General features: G+C 36.0%; 2 protein-coding genes across 4 annotated transcripts in view; one reads left to right on the plus strand and one right to left on the minus strand.

The window, feature by feature from the left end:
- LOC139979050 (centlein-like) overlaps window positions 1–18,479 on the plus strand; it is a 33,727-nt gene extending 15,248 nt beyond the window's left edge. For 2 of the 3 annotated variants that reach the window (XM_071989690.1, XM_071989689.1), the window contains exons 19-35: window positions 753–853; window positions 1,434–1,519; window positions 1,969–2,057; window positions 2,488–2,656; window positions 3,152–3,243; window positions 4,305–4,431; window positions 5,955–6,075; window positions 7,048–7,170; window positions 8,772–8,872; window positions 9,528–9,659; window positions 11,083–11,217; window positions 12,009–12,106; window positions 12,885–13,149; window positions 13,985–14,170; window positions 15,601–15,780; window positions 16,816–16,869; window positions 18,088–18,479. In XM_071989690.1, coding sequence (XP_071845791.1) covers window positions 753–853; window positions 1,434–1,519; window positions 1,969–2,057; window positions 2,488–2,656; window positions 3,152–3,243; window positions 4,305–4,431; window positions 5,955–6,075; window positions 7,048–7,170; window positions 8,772–8,872; window positions 9,528–9,659; window positions 11,083–11,217; window positions 12,009–12,106; window positions 12,885–13,149; window positions 13,985–14,170; window positions 15,601–15,780; window positions 16,816–16,869; window positions 18,088–18,150 — 2,122 coding nt within the window. In that variant the 3' untranslated portion in view covers window positions 18,151–18,479. The remainder of the gene's footprint in view (window positions 1–752; window positions 854–1,433; window positions 1,520–1,968; window positions 2,058–2,487; window positions 2,657–3,151; window positions 3,244–4,304; window positions 4,432–5,954; window positions 6,076–7,047; window positions 7,171–8,771; window positions 8,873–9,527; window positions 9,660–11,082; window positions 11,218–12,008; window positions 12,107–12,884; window positions 13,150–13,984; window positions 14,171–15,600; window positions 15,781–16,815; window positions 16,870–18,087) is intronic. The other variant, XM_071989691.1, reaches the window with a different exon arrangement.
- Window positions 18,480–18,634: 155 nt separating this feature from the next.
- Window positions 18,635–19,846, minus strand: part of LOC139979049 (coiled-coil domain-containing protein 171-like) — a 28,164-nt gene continuing 26,952 nt past the window's right edge. Inside the window, exon 28 of the mRNA XM_071989688.1 lies at window positions 18,635–19,261. Coding sequence (XP_071845789.1) covers window positions 19,198–19,261 — 64 coding nt within the window. The 3' untranslated portion in view covers window positions 18,635–19,197. The remainder of the gene's footprint in view (window positions 19,262–19,846) is intronic.

Genomic DNA, 19,846 nt, shown 5'->3' on the forward strand with positions numbered 1-19,846 from the left:
GGTTCTGACATGATACAAAAACAGAATGAGTACAAAAATATACCAACTGTGTTTGCTCTGCTGTGGTGTAGGATTCTGGATATTTAGTGGTGTTTTCAACATGAAGGATTGGTCATAGACAACCAGTATCATAGATATCGCTAGTACGTGTGTTTCTGATCAATGCATTGCTGCTCAGTGTGTTGAAATTTGTCCTTATTAATATAATCGTTTGGGGTAAATTTACAAAAGCCAGGCTAGTAGTGTCCTTTCAGCTTATTATGTCACTACCGATTTGATGTTGGGTGTCTTTTATAATTCACAGTGATCTCAAGTCAACTTTATATTAAGCAAAGATTGAGTTTAAATAAATATAAGTGTTTCTTATAAAAATAAATATGTCATATAACTAAAAATCAACAGTGCAGTCTGTGGATTCTTAATGGTTTTTACCATAGACACTTCTTCACTCCTTCCAAGATTTTCAATTGTCAGTAAAATAATTTGGCTACTTTTGGTATTATGAACCAAATCCAAAATCCTTTGCCTACTGATATATCAAAGCCAAGCCATTATTCAGATCATATCATAAAAGAGAAAAAATGAAGGAGAAAAAAAAACATAATATTTTTGGTAAAAATAATTGGTGGAGGGAAGAAAGTTTATTTTCATTGCAACATGATTAATATCACGTCAAGAGGAGAATGATGGAATTACTTTGTAGAAAAAAGAGAAATCCCAATTATAAATTTCATATTTTTGTTATCCTTTAGGATGAGACTTCAAGAGAAGTTTGATCAGCTGCAGGTTCAGACAGCTGCCGATGCTAGTACTCTAGAAGAACTCACTCAGTGTCTACAAGAAGACAAAAGAGGTTTGGTTTTATTTGTCTTTTCCTGATAATTTTTGTATTAATAAGGCATTTCAGATGTTTCTGGTAATCGTGTCACCGATCTGTCCAAAAGTTCACATTTAATAACATTTTGTTAGTATTAAATCATTACAGAAGGTTACAATTAGTTGTATTGACTATGTCAAAATGCAGCATTATGTGTTGGGGGAGGTGAAGGTGGGGAGGTGGGGGGGGGGAGGATGTGAGTGTTGGGTTAAGGCAATGCTCTGTCATTGTAATTTACTTATTGTTTATCTGAGTTTATGATTTCTTTCTATCTTGCTGTAATATCGAAAATTATATCTAGGAGAATACAATTTTTCACATTTTTAGTATAAATGATCCTTCTTTGAGAGTTTTTGAAAAGTATAAGAAAAATCTGAGTTCAAATTGAAGTTTGAGATATGCTGATTTCAGCCTGCTCTAAGATAGATGGCAATATAATGAACAATATATCGAACAATATTGAGCAAAATAATTGAGCAATATATCAAACTATAAGAGAGTCTATTATTTTAATGCTAATTATTAATTACAATTATTAATTAAAATTATCACACAGAGCTGCACACTCAGATGAGACGAATGAAAGAAATGAAGAAACACGAAGAGAACGAAAGAAAGAAATTGAAAAACTTGTCTCACGAGGTAAAGGCAAAGACTCGACTCACAAACGAGGAAGAGTGTTTTACATGAGTCCATTTGGGTAGCAGGCATAACGACGGTTAAAGTTATAGTATCGAGTCGTGCAATTATAATGTTAACTGTATATGTCGTCCACATTTGTAGCAAGTTCTATTTCAGAATGTTAAATTTGTGAAACAAAGATAATTGATTTGAAAATGTATTTGTAACAGCGGCAAACTGACTAGGAAATTATAAACAATTTGAAAAGATCAAAGATAATTTTGGCTCTCATGGGATCTGAACCAGTGACTTCAGGGTTACAAGTCCTATTGTGTCCTACCATTTAGCTACCCAGCCTTTTGTTGGGTTTGATTTTGGAAAAAAAGGTCAGTTCATTTTATTAAATTATTGTTCATTTTATTTCTTAAAGCTGTTATTTTGTGTTTTTCTTCTTCTTTGTGAATTCATAGCATTCACAACTGAAAGCAGCACTGTTGGAGTCTGAAGAAAGACAATATGAAGTAAAGCAAAGATTGGAAGAAACATCTCATGAGACAAGGTGAGCGTTGGATCCATAAATTAAAAAAAATTAAAAAAATGTTTAATATCCACGCTCCTAGAATCGTCAAATATTGATTAAACATAGAATCAATGAACTGTAATATGAAACTAAAGATTATCAAATCAGTCCCAAAAATTGTTCTCAGTTGTTAGGTGTTGAGAAACTACAACCAGGTCGAGAGAACTTTTTGCACTCCTCGATATTTTATCAGTCGCAAGAAAACTTGATTCCAGTGAAAATGCTCGGCAATGTTATTTTGATTTTAACCGTCAAAATGGTATATTTATTTTCTTACTGTTTGTGATGGGTTAAGTTCGTTTATTCATATCAACATTAAGTGGTATATAGACAGCCACAAAACTATTATCTGTTAACTGTTAAAATCCGCTGTTGTATCTTCATCAATCGCATTTTGGACTTGGAACAGAGTTTTAAAGGCAGAGTGTACCCGTCTGGAATCTGAATCGACCGTCAACCAGAGTAGAGTCGAGGTGCTTGAGTCTAAGGTAGCTAGACTGAAAACAAGTTTGATACGAATGAGAAAGAAGAATCGACTATTAGTAGCTGAGAGAGAAGAGACTGCCACCCGAAAGGAGGTTAGTATTTATGTAATTCATTCCTATGCAAATGTTTGAACGTCTTTCTGGTTGTTCCCTTGACAACCAGGCATTAAGTTTTGGTTGTCCGAACGGCAAACTTGGTTGTTCAAAAGGATAACAATGACCACTAATGTACACTGTAGGAGGGATGTGTAGGCTGGTGAATAGTGCACAAGCTGTTGCTGTTGCTGTTACTAATTTATCATTTTAACCTACTCGGGGTATTTAATTACAGTGTGATATGAATTTGATGTAAAAAACTTGTTGTCCAGCCATGTACATTCTGCATATGTCTTTGAATGTCATCCTCTACTCTGCAACCATATCACAACTAGCACGTAGATTGAGACATGTACAAAATCTTTGGAGATCATGTAAACAGTATAGATCATGTGTATATGGCCGATAGAACAGCGCCCTCAGTAGAAACGTTGAAGATCTCCATTGTTAAACAGAGTCATAGAGACTTACATCTTTCTCTTGTTTTTCCAGCTGGATGAAAAATTGAACCAAACGTTGGATAGGATGAGTCAGATACTGACTGATGGTGATGAGGAGGAGTACACTGAACACAACAGTCAGAGGTACAGTGTGTTTGTTAATTATTTATTCATTTATTTATCACATTGATGATAAAGAAGAATTCATGGTTTTTACATGTGTAGGGAAGGAAGAGAACAAACACCTCTAATGGGCTTCACATACAGCTCGATCCCTTCAAGAGGGGAAAAGCCCCATCCCCTCAGAAAGTAATAGCATGTCGTTGGTAAGGCTGTATCATACATTGAATTGGCTTAATGTTCTGGTATCATTTTCCATCATTTAAAAGTACATTTGTTGTGTGTTCATCATTAAAAATCTGTCAACATTTTTGGGAAAGCTCTTTTCGTTTCCAAGATACAGGTATATACATTTGAAGTTTTGATAAATCTGGGTAATGCATTAAATCTGTGCAAACTATGACGTGGAGTGTTGTGCTTGTCAAACTTTCTCATTTTAGCCTTTAATAAGTTAACCCTTAATTACAGGCCCATATATATCATTTGAATAATGTGATGTTCCTCTTTTCAAAGAAGACAATAAAATATGTCAAAAAATCACTGTAGGCTACAAACTTGTGTTCAGTGTACTTGAAACAAAGGTTGTGAAAACAAAGATATAACATAACAAAAATTTAGGCAGTCACTCCTGTACATCATCAGTGAACATAATTAGCTAATGTTTATTCATAAATAAAATTAGAATCGAGAAAAGACTTGTAAAATTTTCAATCTTTGATGGATTTTGATGGGGAGTTGCAGCTATTTTCATGATTTCTAATTCCTATTAGAGTGATTAGGTCAATGTTGTTCATAGGTGTCCGTAGACCTTTAAGGATGCATACTAAGTTACCTGGCAACAGTCTGTTGCTTACGTCGAGCCAAACTGCACACGGGATGATGGATGATGATACAATTACAGTATGCATCAAGTTCAAAAGTTTGAAAATGAAAATATGCAACACAACTAGAAATTAGTGGGATGCAAACATTTTTAAGCATTGGACTAAATAGTTTTTAGCTGTGCAGTTAGTAACAACCTAATGGTAAGAGCTTTGAATGACTCAAATGATGGAGTAACTCTTTCGTCTCATCTCTTGGAACAGCGATGAAGATGATTATCCACGGAAGCAAAGACTTGCTCCCAAGATGGCCACCTCCACCCCGAGGAAGAGAAGTGCAAGTGGGAGAAGGCATCACAGATCAAGCACATGGACATCCTCATCCAGAGAGGTATTAAAGCTGAGAGTGGGAATCAAGAATTTGACATAGCTTCAAGAATCATGCTAAGATGCATAGGCAAGGTTACCATGACAACAGCAAAACAGGAACATTTTGTGTTTCGATGAAAACGAATTGCGGAATGTATAAAAATTGACAAAAGTTCAGACTAGACAATAAAGCATGTTAATTTTGTACTAAACTGTAAGCAATTGGTTCACCACTATGTGTTGAAAACGTAGGACTATTTTGTAATATTTGTCCCAGAAATACCTAAAATAAAGCAAACTATAGATGCCCCTGCTGTTGGTTACTCCCTTGAGTAGTATAGAAAGATTGCCATTTTGTTACAAATTGAGGATCAATCTCCAATTCTTCTTTAAAAATTGACTTTTTCAGTATCTTGAAAAGGGTTATATTTTTTTGTTGCTACAACCAGCTACCAAGACTACTATGTGGAAATTAGTTCATATGTGTTATCCATTCATGTGTCTGTAAAAGCTTATTTGTCATTCTGGACATTTCGACACAACTGGTTATGGTCACATGAAATTTAAGTCATGTTAACAGATGATGAAAGATTGCAAATGAGTTGCTTTAACTTCTGTTTTCTGAGTATCTTTATACAAGGATATGCTCAAGAATATTTGAGCTTGGTGGGTATGTGCGGTAGAGTGATGCAAGTCCTGGGAGAGGGGTCTCATGGGTGGGGGCTCCCTTCCCTATTGGAAATTTTTTACAAATGAAGTATGCTTAGGTGGCAGATGGTGCTATCATATTCCTATTCTGTGCCAAGTATTCAACCATATTTTGGTAATGGTAAAAAATTTGTTCAATGAATCATCAAAAGAAGTGCTGGGCGGAAACATTTAAAACAATGTTTGTGCGGGGTGGCATTCAGAACTGCTGGGTGCATCTACCCGCCGCCTTCCGGTGTGAGCACATCCCTGTTTATGTACCAATACTGTCAGAAGACCGTAGACCTGGGTAAAGTTGTTTTGAGGGCTTCTTGATTCAGATGTAAACTGCAGTTTTGTAGTATATGATTTATACACAAATACAGTCGCTAGTATTTCTTCATGTCCCCAGTCTCATTTTACTTGAATATTAGAGAGTTTCTCCTTTCCAGTGATTCACATTCATGAAATATTTGAGTGTCAGCAGTAATGTGTCTTTAGCTTTACTAACAGCAAATTACAATGTTTATACAAGCACAGGAAATCACTTTAAAGACATCTTTTGACACAATATTAAAACAATAGTTGGATATAAGTCAAATGTTTACCAAGGACTTCATTTTGGTATTTCTTATTCATTTGAAATGGAAGCTTGATGTATTTAGTTTCAAATAAGATAAAGTGTCTAACAATGTTAACTATCGAAAAAAAGAGAAAGATGAGATTCTTATCAATTTTATATCAAATTTGGCCGTTTTTCTTTGTTAATTTAGTATCTAGTATCAGTTAAATTATTACCTGATTTGATGAAGGGGAAGATAGAATGGAAATAATTGTGGCTCATCTCGTTTCTTCCAGTTTCATTCTGTCCAGAAACATTTAACAAGGATGGCTAGAGCTTACGAAGAGGATCACGTGGGAGAAACCATCTGGAAACAAGTATCCACTCAAACCGACGCCGATCAGTTTGGAGGATTAGGTATTGTATTGTAGTTTAGATCCTCCTGCAAGCAGGAACTGGCGAAGAAGCCATCATTGGCTTATCAAAGCCGTAAGCTGACGGAAGTCAGTCTCTTAGATTCATATATAACGTCCATGATTATGAATTGTCAATTGTCAACAACTCTGTAACTGGACGACATACATTAATCTTGGAGTGACTCGAACTCAGGACCTTATGTTTGAAAGGCACCGGCGTTAACCACTGAGCTAACACTAATAATATAAGGTATAAAATAATATATGATCGTCTGCTCAGTCTTACATCCAATTGGAAATAACAATGAACGATATGTTTTTAAGCAGAAGGAAGTTATTGGCTAGAATTGGATTCATGTGGGAATGCAAAGTTTGCAAATATGTACAAAGGAATCAATTGCAGTTTCTTTCAAGGAATCTCATTCCCCATTATCATGTCCCTTATTACCAAGTGATTTTTATTTTATTTACAATGGATATATTAGAAACAGTTGTATGGTAATTTACCTTTCAATGTTTAATGTGTGTATGTTCCCTGTGTTTATTACTGGCTAAACATACAGGATATACTTTAAATGTAGGTATAACTCTATGTGTTTATTACTGGCTAAACATACAGGATATACTTTTCATGTAGGTAAAACTCTATGTTTATATTACTGGCAATAAATACAGGATATACTGTTCCTGTAGGTATAACTCTATGTGTTTATTACTGGCTAACCATGCAGGATATACTTTTCATGTAGGTATAACTCTATGTTTATAGTACTGGCAATAAATACAGGATATACTGTTCCTGTAGGTATAACTCTATGTGTTTATTACTGGCTAACCATGCAGGATATACTTTTCATGTAGGTATAACTCTATGTTTATATTACTGGCTATAAATACAGGATATACTGTTCCTGTAGGTATAACTCTATGTGTTTATTACTGGCTAACCATGCAGGATATACTTTTCATGTAGGTGTAACTCCAAAGAAGTTCCTGAATGTTGGTGTAGGTGATTTAGATGTCAATGATGAGACCAGTACCAATGCATCTGAGGATTCGAGGAGTAACAGCCCGGCTGTAACAAACCAAGTAGTCGGTAACATATATTCCTTTTCTTGTTTCATCCATTGTTTACTAATATTACTTCATACCACCACTGTTTATATTCGTTCTCATCTGTACACCTGCTATTGAAAGATAGTGGCTTTCTCGGAAGCTTCAAACTTTTGATTTGGTTGTTAAGTCATTGTAAAGTTTTTCAAATGACGTTCTTTGTATTACAATGAGAAGAGACACAAAGAGATATACTCAGTTATGTGTGCTTCTGTAAATGTGTAGAACAGTCTTTCCTCGATGGGAACAAAAGCCATCACAGAAGTGGCTGAAAGCAAAAATAGATTGTAAATTTTATGACATTGAAAAAAGTGAATGATTTTGGAGGAATTGGTTGATCAATTGACCTTCAGATATGGATCCACTTGAGTGACTCAGTGATTTACACTTTATGAATTGTCTGGTATTGTACTGCCTTCAGCCGGATGTTGTTTTCTTCAAAGTATGATTCTGTAAATATCTGCTCAATTCCTGCGTGCAGTAGAATTTGACCTCTAAAGTTACCTGATTTTGTCTAATGATAACTAAAACTTCATTTAGCCTATGAAATTCAGCCACTTAAGTGACTCAGTGGTTTACGCTTTATGAATTGTCTGGTATTGTACTGGCTTCAGTCTGATGTTGTTTTCTTCAAAATATGATACCGTAAAATATCTGCTCTGTTCTACGTATTGCTGAATTTGACCTCTAAAGTAACCTGATGTTCTCTAATGATAACTAAAACTTCATTCAACCTATGAGAGGGTGGAATTTTGTCTAGACACATATCTTACTATATAATAGAGATGAAATACTAGTAAAGATATGAATTTATAAGGTGGAAAAATATTGGGCAGTCTGTGTTTTTTTATCAATTGGCCTTCAGATATGGATTCAATTGAGTGACTCATTGATTTATGCATCTCAGTCTGCTGTTGTTGTATTCTTCAAACACTAAATTTACCATGTTACTAATGTTAACTTAAACATCTGTTTAGCTCTGCATATTGTGGAATTCTGACCTCTAAAGTAACCTGATATTGTGTAATTATAACTAAACCTTCACTCAGTTCATGATACGGTGGAATCTGTTTTGAAACATGTCTCGCTCTCAAGAGATTGACTTATTAGTAAAAAGATGAGTTTTACAGGTGGAATAATGTATGAATAATGTATGAATAATGGTATTTAGCATACACATTTTCAGCATCGTGTTTCAGTTTTCAGTTCGGAAGTTCTGACATATTTATTTCTTATCTTGGTAGGAATGTGTCTTGGGATTGTTGGTGGGGAAATGGTATAAGTTTTTACTTGAAATACATTGATTCCACAAAACATCTTGGTTTGGTGTGCTGTTATTACTGAATTTTAGCAAGAAACATTTTCATGAACAGATATTGTAAACTATCTGTTGAAAGCATTGGTTTTAAGTTAGTTGCAAGTTATCATGTGTTTCTGATCTCTCACAGTTTTAACAGCATAGTACATTTTTTCGGTTTGTATTGATAGATTCACCTGATCATGTAGGAAGTAGATTCCAAACAAACTAAATGTCTCTGTGCTATATCTAATTTCTAACTTTACTCTTCAATTGTTCTGTTGAAGATATCACAAAACCATTGCTGAGAACCAAGGCCTCCCCCGGGATCAAAACTAAATCGAGTGTGAGGAACTTACAACATCGAATCAGCACTCTACAACAACAGGTAAATATTACCTCTCATAATCAAAGCTTAATTTTCATTCAAGTTTCTTTGATTTTTTACTTCATCCCATATCTAACCTTCTATTTATCATTCTCACTACGGTTTATAAATATAAGCAAGAGAAAAACCCACACATGGCAACAGCAAATTGTTTACTGTGTCGTAAAAATGGTTGCCAGGCTGTCCAGATTTATGAACCTTGTGTTTTAACAAGAATGTTTGATAAATTATTAGCACAAAGTAGCTGAACCGGAAAACCCATTGAGCTGATTGGATGAGGGGATAGTAAAACCTGATATGATTTTCTTTTCCAATGCACTTAACTATGACCCCTTATGTCCAATAAAACTTTTTTCTTGATGGACACGATGGACACTACCTGAGGTTCTGCTATGCATCTTTAGTTTTCTGCTAGCAATTTCATTATATTTACATAATTATTCCATGAAAACACATATTTTATATTCAAGTCAGTAGGTAGTTTGTTGCTCAGAAAACTGCTGAATTAAGTATAGATAGATAGACAGACAGACAAACAGATAGATATAAAGATAGATATACAGACAGATAGATAGATAGTATATTTATCACATGTACATACAAAATGACCCTGCCTGATAACACAATGGGTATATGTCAATTTTTTCCTGTGAAGGTTACATTACTCAAGGAAATGAAGAATGCCTTACAGAAGAATCAAGAAGAGATGAAAGATAAAAGTGAAAGATTGGAAGGAGATTTGAAACTAGCAACCCATCAGCTACAGACAACTAGACAAACTGTACAGGTAAGTCGGTGAGAAGTACACCAACACACGGACAGACTGATTGATAGGTAGGCTGTGAGAGGTACACCAACACATGGACAGATTGATTGGTAGCTAGGCTGTGAGAGGTACACCAACACACAGACAGATTGATTGATAGCTAGGCTGTGAGAGGTACACCAACACATGGACAGATTGATTGGTAGCTAGGCTGTGAGAGGTACACCACCACAGGGACATACTGATTGAAAGTTAGTCTGTGAGAGGTACACCAAAATACAGACAGACTGATTGATAGCTAGTCAGTGAGAGGTACACCAACACATGGACAGATTGATTGGTAGCTAGTCTGTGAGAGGTACACCACCACATGGACAGACTGATAGCTAGTCTGTGAGAGGTACAAAAACACACAGACAGATTGATTGGTAGCTAGGCTGTGAGAGGTACACCACCACAGGGACATACTGATTGAAAGTTAGTCTGTGAGAGGTACACCAAAATACAGACAGACTGATTGATAGCTAGTCAGTGAGAGGTACACCAACACACAGACAGATTGATTGATAGCTAGGCTGTGAGAGGTACACCACCACAGGGACATACTGATTGAAAGTTAGTCTGTGAGAGGTACACCAAAATACAGACAGACTGATTGATAGCTAGTCAGTGAGAGGTACACCAACACACAGACAGATTGATTGATAGCTAGGCTGTGAGAGGTACACCACCACAGGGACATATTGATTGGTTGCTAGGCTGTGAGAAGTACACCATAAAACAGACAGATTGATGGATAGCTAGGCTGTGAGAGGTACACCACCACAGGGACATATTGATTGGTAGCTAGGCTGTGAGAAGTACACCATAACACAGACAGATTGATGGATAGCTAGGCTGTGAGAGGTACACCACCACAGGGACATATTGATTGATAGCTAGGCTATGAGAGGTACACCAACACACAGACAGATTGATTGATAGCTAGGCTGTGAGGGGTACACCATCACATGGACAGACTGATTGAAAGTTAGTCTGTGAGAGGTACACCAAAATACAGACAGACTGATTGATAGCTAGTCAGTGAGAGGTACACCAACACATGGACAGACTGATTCATAGCTAGGCTGTGAGAGGTTCATGGACAGACTGATTGATAGCTAGGCTGTGAGAGGTACACCAACACATGGGCAGATCGATTGATAGCTATGCTGTGAGAGATACACCAACACACAGACAGATTGATAGCTAGGCTGTGAGAGGAACACCAATGCACAGACAGATTGATTGATAGCTAGGCTGTTAGAGGTACACAAACACACATAAAGATTGATTAATAGCTAGGCTGGTGGTGTTATGGAAGACCGTTGTACAGCTTTGGCAAGCCCTCTTTACTAGTCCTAGACCATTCTACCTTAGACTGTAAATATTTGCTTTATTGCAGAGGCTCTCCAGAGAGCTTGAAAGCAGCAGGACGGAAAATGCCCTCGTGAAGGAACAAATAACTGAAATAGAATCACAGAAAACAGAAGAGAAGAAGATAATAACATCAACAAAGCAGATGGAAGATCGATTGAAGGTAAGTATTCATTTACAAGATATTCTTGATAGTACGAGGGAACCATGTTACATCATTTACCCATATTCATCATTACCATTATGCAGTAACATGCCATTGGTCTCCATACACCCCCTGCTCCCTCCATTTAACTAATACTTCATGCACCATTTCCTCCCATAGTCACCTCTCTCTTGATATTTCACATCCCACCTCATCCATTTGCTCTCCCCACACCCCTTGTTCCCTCCATTTACCTTATACTTCATGTCCCATTTCCTCCCTCTCTTTTGATTTCTCACATCCCACTTGGTCCATTTGCTTTCCCCACATTATAGTTCATATTTCATATATGTGTCAGCAAGTATGTTCCTGTCATATATCTGGACTTGTATTTAGTCCTGTCTAATATGTGGACTTGTATTGAGTCCTGTCTAATATCTAGACTTGTATAGAGTCCTGCCTTTTACCTGGACTTGTATTTAGTCCTGTCTAATATGTGGACTTGTATTGAGTCCTGTCTAATATCCGGACTTGTATTGAGTCATTATTGAGCTGCATGCCATCTCTAAGTCACCAAGTGTCTTATTATGTATTTACTGCGATAATAGATGAAAACACCTGTACAATGTGTGGTAAGTGCGTGGCTATATATGAAATAAGATGTCTGTAAATTGCTCAACATACGAAGAAGGTTCTGGTCTGAAAAGAAAGCTGTTTCTTGTTTTGTTTTAAGCTAGTTTTGGTCTAAAGTATTGAGACTGCAAGGGCTAATAGTCAATATTTCTCGTTGTAACATTTGATGTTTGCAGACTCAATCACAGGAGATGGGGAGACAGTCTAGTCTCATCAAAACCTTGAGAGAACAGAATGAAGAGCAGGCTACCACCATACAAACTCTGCAAGATAAGTAAGGATGCCTCTAAATCCTTCATTAATTAATTAACAGTTCTTAAATCGCGCAACTTACAATAAAGTCTTGCCACGCTGCACTTAACCCTGGTCATTGGTAACTTGTCACATCTACACACCAAAGTGTCCACAATTCAAACAATCTCTCCTGGGGCACCATAGTGCTTCACAGCCACGTGTCCCTTGGGGGACTTCCCATAGGGTGCAGCCACAAACCGGCGCACGCAACTATATTTAATAGTCACCTCGCAAGTCCCCATTTCATGTAGTAGTTTAGTCCAGTGAGGCTATTAAATAGCAACTGTAGTTACAAGTGTATCGTTATATAGGGGTGAGGGGTAGGGGGTGCGGATGGGTTGAAGACTACCATAATAACATACCTGCTTTGTTGAAGAGTATGAAAACTTTGTATAAGCTGGATGTATATGCTCATTGCTCACAAGCCATGAGTCTCAATGGTTCAAATAGGTATTATCTTGAAGCATATGTATTAGAACAAAATATTTTGGGGTTCATGGACTGTTGGGTTTGTACAATGTTTGAATTTGGGCTGCTGTGCTATTTTAACCTAATAAATTCATCACGCCACAAATCTCGACATAATATATGAGAATGTTTGTTTTGCTATTGTTTTTTCAGTACTTGTTGGTGGTTTGAATGGGTAGGCACTGCAGGCATAGTTTTACTCTAAAATCATCTTGATATGTAATGAAAATTGAAAAGATTTGATGTGTACTGCTCAAAATTAAACAAACTTCCTTCCTTCCTTCTTTCAGGGTTAAAAAGTTAGATAAAGACTCGAAGCAGAAGCGGTCATTGATCGAAGACCTCCAAGGTAAAGCAAGATCTGGAGAACTAGGCAAAGAGAGTCTGAAGGAGCAGCTAGAGGCGGAAGAAAATACAGCCAGGAAGTTTAAAGATGAAGTGACGAATAAGAAAATAGAGATGGAATCCTTAAAAAGACAACTCATCGTAGCCAAGAAAGAGAAGGAGAATTACGAACATCGGTGGATTGAGACTAAGAAGGCCCTAGAGAAGCAGGTAAGGGAGTCCCGGCAATCCTTTTAATTTCTGACTTTTATTTGGTTTGTTGCATTTGCAACACATTAAAACTGTTATTGTTCACAAATAATCTTTGAGTGCAACTATTCCTATTCCATATAATTCCCAAGACATCTGTTCCAGTTAGAAACAAGAATTATCACATAACATCAACCAGGGACATTATATGAAGATATAAAGCACTGCATAATATCCATACATCACTAGCTAATATTTGGCCTTGTCTATTTTCAAACAGTATTCAGTGCAGAAATTGTTCATGATAACTTTTTATTACTTATCAGTGGAGGGGGTGGGGGGGGTGGGGCTAGGCACTCAAAATATTTATTTACCCCCTCCAAAAAAAATTGTCAGAACATTTTAATTTTTTGGAATGTAGTTTCTACCTGTCACCCAAGAAAAGCATTGCCCCCTCCCCCAAAAAGTCTGGCTAAACCTCTGTTACAGATGATGGGACTGGTGGATTATTGCATCTTTTTGAGTGTGAGAAAAGTACTCTTACAGTAAGTGGCATGGAACATTCCACTAAGTATTTTGAATCTGGTGGAAAGCTGGATTCAGTTTTGTAATTGTAGTAATGATGGCCAATTAGTTGATGTAAGAGGGGATTCAGAATCGGTTCCAATTTCTCCAAGAAATAATAAACATGCACCACATTGACGGTATCAAGCAATAATGGGGTTCATATTCCAAAGTATAGAAATTTCAAAATAGGAATAAAATAAATATGCCAAGGAGATTGTTTTCAGAAAAAAATTCTGAAATGTTTTTTTATATTTTTTTTTGCACAACTGATTTTGCTTTAATCATTCAGAAATCTCTGACAGACCTTTCACGTTCAAGACAGCAAGAAGCGGAGAGATCGCTGAACCAGCTAGAAGCCTTGGCCGCAGAACAGCTTCAGGGATTGACTCAACAGTCAGAGGAGACGATGAAAGCAGCAAGGAGAGAATTAAAGGAACTCAGGAGTAGACAGAGAGAATACAAGAGAGTCATCAAGGCATGTAACTAAAGCCTATTATTTGTAATATGAAACACCTAACAGAAAACACTGGCATTATGAATGTTTGTGGATTGTAAGGACAACAATTCTGGGAGTTGACAGTGAATCATCAAGGAAAATCCAGCCACGCCTTTACAGTGTACGATACCAGCCAAAATAATTAATATAATTTTTTTACTGTTCTCATATTTTCCTCACAAAGAAGACTTTAGATCAGGGGTTCCCTAGCTGCGGTGCATGAACCCCCAGGGTGAGGGTGAGTCCATCCCAGGGGGTTTGTGAGACATTTCTGATAGTCAAAACTAGAGTACTTTTTGTTGAACTAAAAGCTGATATTGCATATAATTTAGTAATGTACAAAAGTCATACCTATCGACAAACTTTTTTCATGTTCCATAAGCATATGTTGCCATAGTAGTACCGTACCGTGCATGTGATAAATAACTGAACTATGAAACAGAGTTTCCAAATAAATATTTGTTCATCTCCTTTTTTTTCATTACAATATTACACGATGAACTTCATTTACGAAGCACTGTTATGCGTATTATAGTATAATAATGACTCAGATCATGTCTCGAAAAGTTGGGGGTTCGTGGACAACTCTGACATCAACAGGGGGTTCGTGGAGGGATAATGGAGTGGTATTGAAGTGTGCTATATTGCACCAAATTGCATCTGAGGCCACCTGAAAATGCAAAAATTCCAAAGGGGAGGGGGACACCCCCTCCCCCAGGCTGGCCATCAGTCTTCAGCCCCCCCACTCAAAAGTACCTTCCAACGCCACTGGGTAAACCTGCAGAACAATGCTGCCCGGTTGGTATGTTCCATATCCAAGAGAGATCACATTACTCCAACACTTAAATAACTCCACTGGCTGCCAATAAGGGAAAGGATTCAGTTTAAACTGTCTTTTTGTCTTTAAATCCATGAACAATACTGCACCTGTTTATTTATCCAATCTACTGTCACCATATACTCCTCAAAGAACTCTCCGCTCTACTCATGACATAGCCCGCTTGAATGTTCCTAGAACGAACAAGGTCTTAGGTCAGAAATCATTCAGTGTAGCCGGTCCACAGTCATGGAACAATCTCCCTCGTACTATAAGAGAAACTGACAATATCTCTCAATTTCGTAGTAATCTTAAGTCTCACCTATTTCCATGCTAATTTGTGTCTGTGTCACAAGCGCTATGATCTAGATGGAATAGCGCTATATAAATATTAATTGTTATGTTATGTTATGTTAAAGATAGCGAAACCCTGCTTTAGATGAACCAAGGGCTTCACAGCATTGATTGTACGACCTCTGGTGAAAATAGGGAATGTGAAGGGGAGTTTTTGCTTTAAACTTATTATCTTGTAGTAATGTATATGTAAATAGATAAGCAGTTTAAAGAGGGTGTTTGTTTGTTTTGAATTCAGGATCTTGCCGTGGAGGTATCCAATGAGACCAAGCATTATCAACCTAAACCTCAATCAGAGGTAGTAGACCCACTCCTCTCAGCCAGAGAACAGTCACTCGCATCATCTCTCTTAAACTTGAGTGCCGAGGATTGGCAGGAATTTATCGATGAAGATCATGGGGGTGATGAACACAAGAAGGTGAGGAATTTTACATCTCTTTATTTTAAGTTTTAAATGTAAGGTTTGACCATTCTCCCTAAAGGTTTCATTTCTGTTACGATTGTATCGTGATAGATAAATATTATTTTTTTGGAATAATTAGTCAGCTGAAAAGCCTTAGCAAAGAACACACTAGATTTGTGTTCTTCCAAAGCTATAAGAACAGGCATGTGAAAGGATTTCCCTGTGATAACGCCCTGTTTGAGAAGTCCCATTTCATGATTTATTTTTTAAATATTTTTATGTGAGCAAAATATGAAGATATAGGGATACAAATTTAAATATATATGAGTACAACAGGTCATGTTTAACTATCGCAATTACGTTTTTGAAACGTGTGTAAATAAAATTTATTGTAGAGTTTAAGAATAATATTTTTGTGACAAATATTACCGCTTGATTTTCCTTTGAGATTTCTTTTGGTGTACATTGTGATTAGTATCCCCCTTGAAAGTACAGTACTGTCCTTCTTCACACATCTATGTTTGTACTTTTCAAGTTTTGTTTTGTTTACTTGGTGTGTGTATGTCTGTGTGATTGAGATCATATTACAACTGTCATATGACTCTCTCTCACAAAATTGTAAATCAGATTTTAAAGTGATGTTATTTACATATGTTATTGTTATTTAAATATGTTATTTAATATGTTATTTATATAATATTTGAATAACGATATATATGTTATTTAAATAACGATGTTATTTACATAACGTGATGTTATTTTTTTCTTACTTTGGTCTCACAAAAAGACAAATAACCTGTATATTTCATATGCAAAAAACAAACAAAAGTAAGTGTTCGAGAACATGTTGAGGGTTAACAAACTACCCAGAAAAGAAAAAGCTTTTTTAGCCAGTAAAGACTAAAAGGTTTGGCCATACCAGCTTTCTTCTTGTAAATTTGTTACATTTGTTAAATTTGTCATCAAGTCAAGCATGTCTAACGTAACGTAATGTGCTGTTCTAGATCTGGTCTTCCTCTATTCTCAACTACATATTTGACTTTCTTTCAGGGAGAGAATATAACAGAAGAGTTTGACAAACTGAACAAAATCTTGGAATCAAAGGTTTGATTGCATTCATTTTGGTTTATTCATATCAACTTGTTTATACTTTTTCAAAAATTGTGTAAAAAAATATTTAATTTTTTCGCAAATTACCAAATATTCACACAAACTTCCTCTTAATATGAGACAAATCCAATACAACTGCAAGGTTAAAAATGAGATATATGAAAAAACAAAATATGTAAAGTGATTGGCAGTTCCATCCATCTTAAGGCACTTTCAAACTTATTGTGAATTATTGACTGAAGTAATAATCCAAGAATTAAATTATTCTAGGACACAGTATGTGAGCACTCTTACATATTCAATTCCAATTATACAATCCATTACAATAACAGCGATATTACCCTGTCTCTCGTCATATGTAATTCTCCTTGATCATTAACCTACTTACATAGTAAATAACCTACAATGAGTTACGACTTATCTCACATTTTCTGTTCTCTTTTTTTCTATATTGTTTTTATCTTTTACAAACAAAGTACTAATTAATTACTAGCAATTCCTTAAAAAGTAAAACAATCCTTCCATTGCTAATAAACTGCCAAACCACCCAAGGTTCCAAGGGAAGATTGTTAGTATTATAAAAGTTGTCTGACTGAAGATTGATTTTTTTTTAAAATAAACCATGCCTTAGCAATTTTAATGATCCATTGCAATACCCAGCCCAATTGGCAGTAAAAGTTTAAAGCCTTAATGAATACAGATATGCAAACTATAGCTAGAATTAATTGTTTATTTAAGAGGTATCAGTAAGATGATACACACCATGACTTTTGTGGGACCACAGCAAATCCAAGTAATTAAAGTATGTCAGATAAATATCATGGCTATTATTATAAACACAGACAAACCTATATTTATTTCCAAGCTTTGCAAACTAATGTCCCCCTCCCTCCCCCCACACCCATCCCCACCAGCTTGAACAATTCTTTATACAATATGCTTTCCATCAGTACCAATAAGCACAAGATCTGTGTAATTACATTTCTTTGCTTCAAATGTAAATAAATTTGAAGAAAGGTGAACTATGTCGATTTCTCTACTAGCACAATGATTTACCTTTAAATAGCTTTGAAAGAGCAAAGGAGCTATTGTCTAGTGAGATTTAACCCCCCAACCCCAACCCCATGACGTCAGGTAAACAAGTCTCTATGTATCTCGAGTTAACATGAATTGTTATCATAACATTATCTCTGTATTTCTTTTTATTTTCAGACCTTCAACAGTCAGATGGTCTTAGAGATGTTTAGAAAAACCTTTCTGCATAGATCTAGATGACAAAGACACACAGTAACATTGCAGCAATGATAAGTTTGAACACATAGTAACATTGCAACAATGATAAGTTTGAACACATAGTAACATTGCAACAATGATAAGTTTGCTCTGATTGGAGATGTGATGTTTGTGGGAATGGAAGAATCCACAAGTGAGATCACCAATCTTTCAACGATGCACTTTTATTACTTTAGTAGGCAGTCCTGTTGGATATTAAATTGATAAAAAGTCAAAATTCACCTGAAATATATGTAGTTTAAGTAATAAGTATAGTAAAATATATTAAACAAGGGATGACTTGGAAGGCATCTAATGCGTGAGTGTTTCTAGTGTAATGGCAAATAGCACACTGATGTGAAAAGTCATTAATGTCAATAAAAACAATGTCCAAAGCCTTATTAACATTAAAGTGAAGAGGAAAGGTGTATATCCAATTGAAACCCTGTGTAAGATACTACAGCTTATATTAGCACTATGTTTGAAAAGTTTAGCAAAAATAATATATATATAGAGTGATGAACAGCCTTAACATCAAGGTGATATCGTGGATTTGTTTAGGAAAAAAAAAAATTCTAAAATTGCAGAGAGTTTAAAGTAAAATTTCTTGAATTGTAGAAATGCAACAAAACAGAAATTAATGGCAAAATTTTGCCATTTTGTTTGAGCTTAGCAGTCATTTTGAGATTAATGAACTGTTTATCTCAACTCTTGAATGCATTTGCAAGAATTACCATAGCACCATACGATATGACTATGTTTTTTGTTTACCATTTTGAAAAGTGATCGGGTGTCAGACATTATCGATGTCTTAACTTTGTAGCCGTATCGTGTTCATTCAGGACTACTTCCAATATTTGATTGGAACCACTATCCATGTCTATCAGGCACTGCAAGTAACTTTATGGTTTACATGAGCAATAAAGTTAACTAGGCTGGTCTGAGAGTCCGGTTTCTTAGCTCCTAGGGTTGATTTGCCCTCATTCAGTATGCTTTCAAACACACTGATTTCAACACACCCTGGGCAGCGATATGTCTGTTATATGAACCTCACAGATCGAACGTTTGTCTCTTTGAAGATGGTGTGGTCTGTGTACTGTAATCCATCGCTTCTCTAGAGAGGAGAGAGGACGAAGAATAAGGAAAGGAAATTTATATGTCATTCTACAGCAAAATAATGGTGTTAAGGTGTAACATGAACCATGTCCATTCCAAAGTAGAATGAGTAAAACAGGTCATGTGTTTAACTATTGCACAGTTACCCTTTTGAAAAGTATGTAAATATAATTTATTGAAGAGTTTAATAATAATATTTTGTGACAAATATTTACAACTTTTCGTCATTTTTGTGTGTGTGTGTGCGTGCGTTTTGTGTGATTGAGATCATGTTACAACTGCGACATGATTCTCTGACAAAATTGTAAATCAGATTTTAAGCGCAGACAGAAGTTAATGTTATTTGTTTCTTACTTTGGACTTACAAATAGACAAAATAAGCTGTATAGTTCATGTGCTAAAAAACACACTCCCTGACAGAGAGGGTATCAGATACAATGAAAACTTTGCTTAGGGTGAGCATACAGGGATGGAAAAGTTGTTTTCCAGAGTTCCTTGCCAATCGTTGAAATACTGGAACTGTTAAAGATTGGAACTGTTAAAGCATGTAACATCACAAGGCTAAAAGGAGGTGAACTATTGA

This window comes from Apostichopus japonicus, chromosome 13, assembly GCF_037975245.1.
Source record: "Apostichopus japonicus isolate 1M-3 chromosome 13, ASM3797524v1, whole genome shotgun sequence".
Taxonomy (NCBI): domain Eukaryota; kingdom Metazoa; phylum Echinodermata; class Holothuroidea; order Aspidochirotida; family Stichopodidae; genus Apostichopus; species Apostichopus japonicus.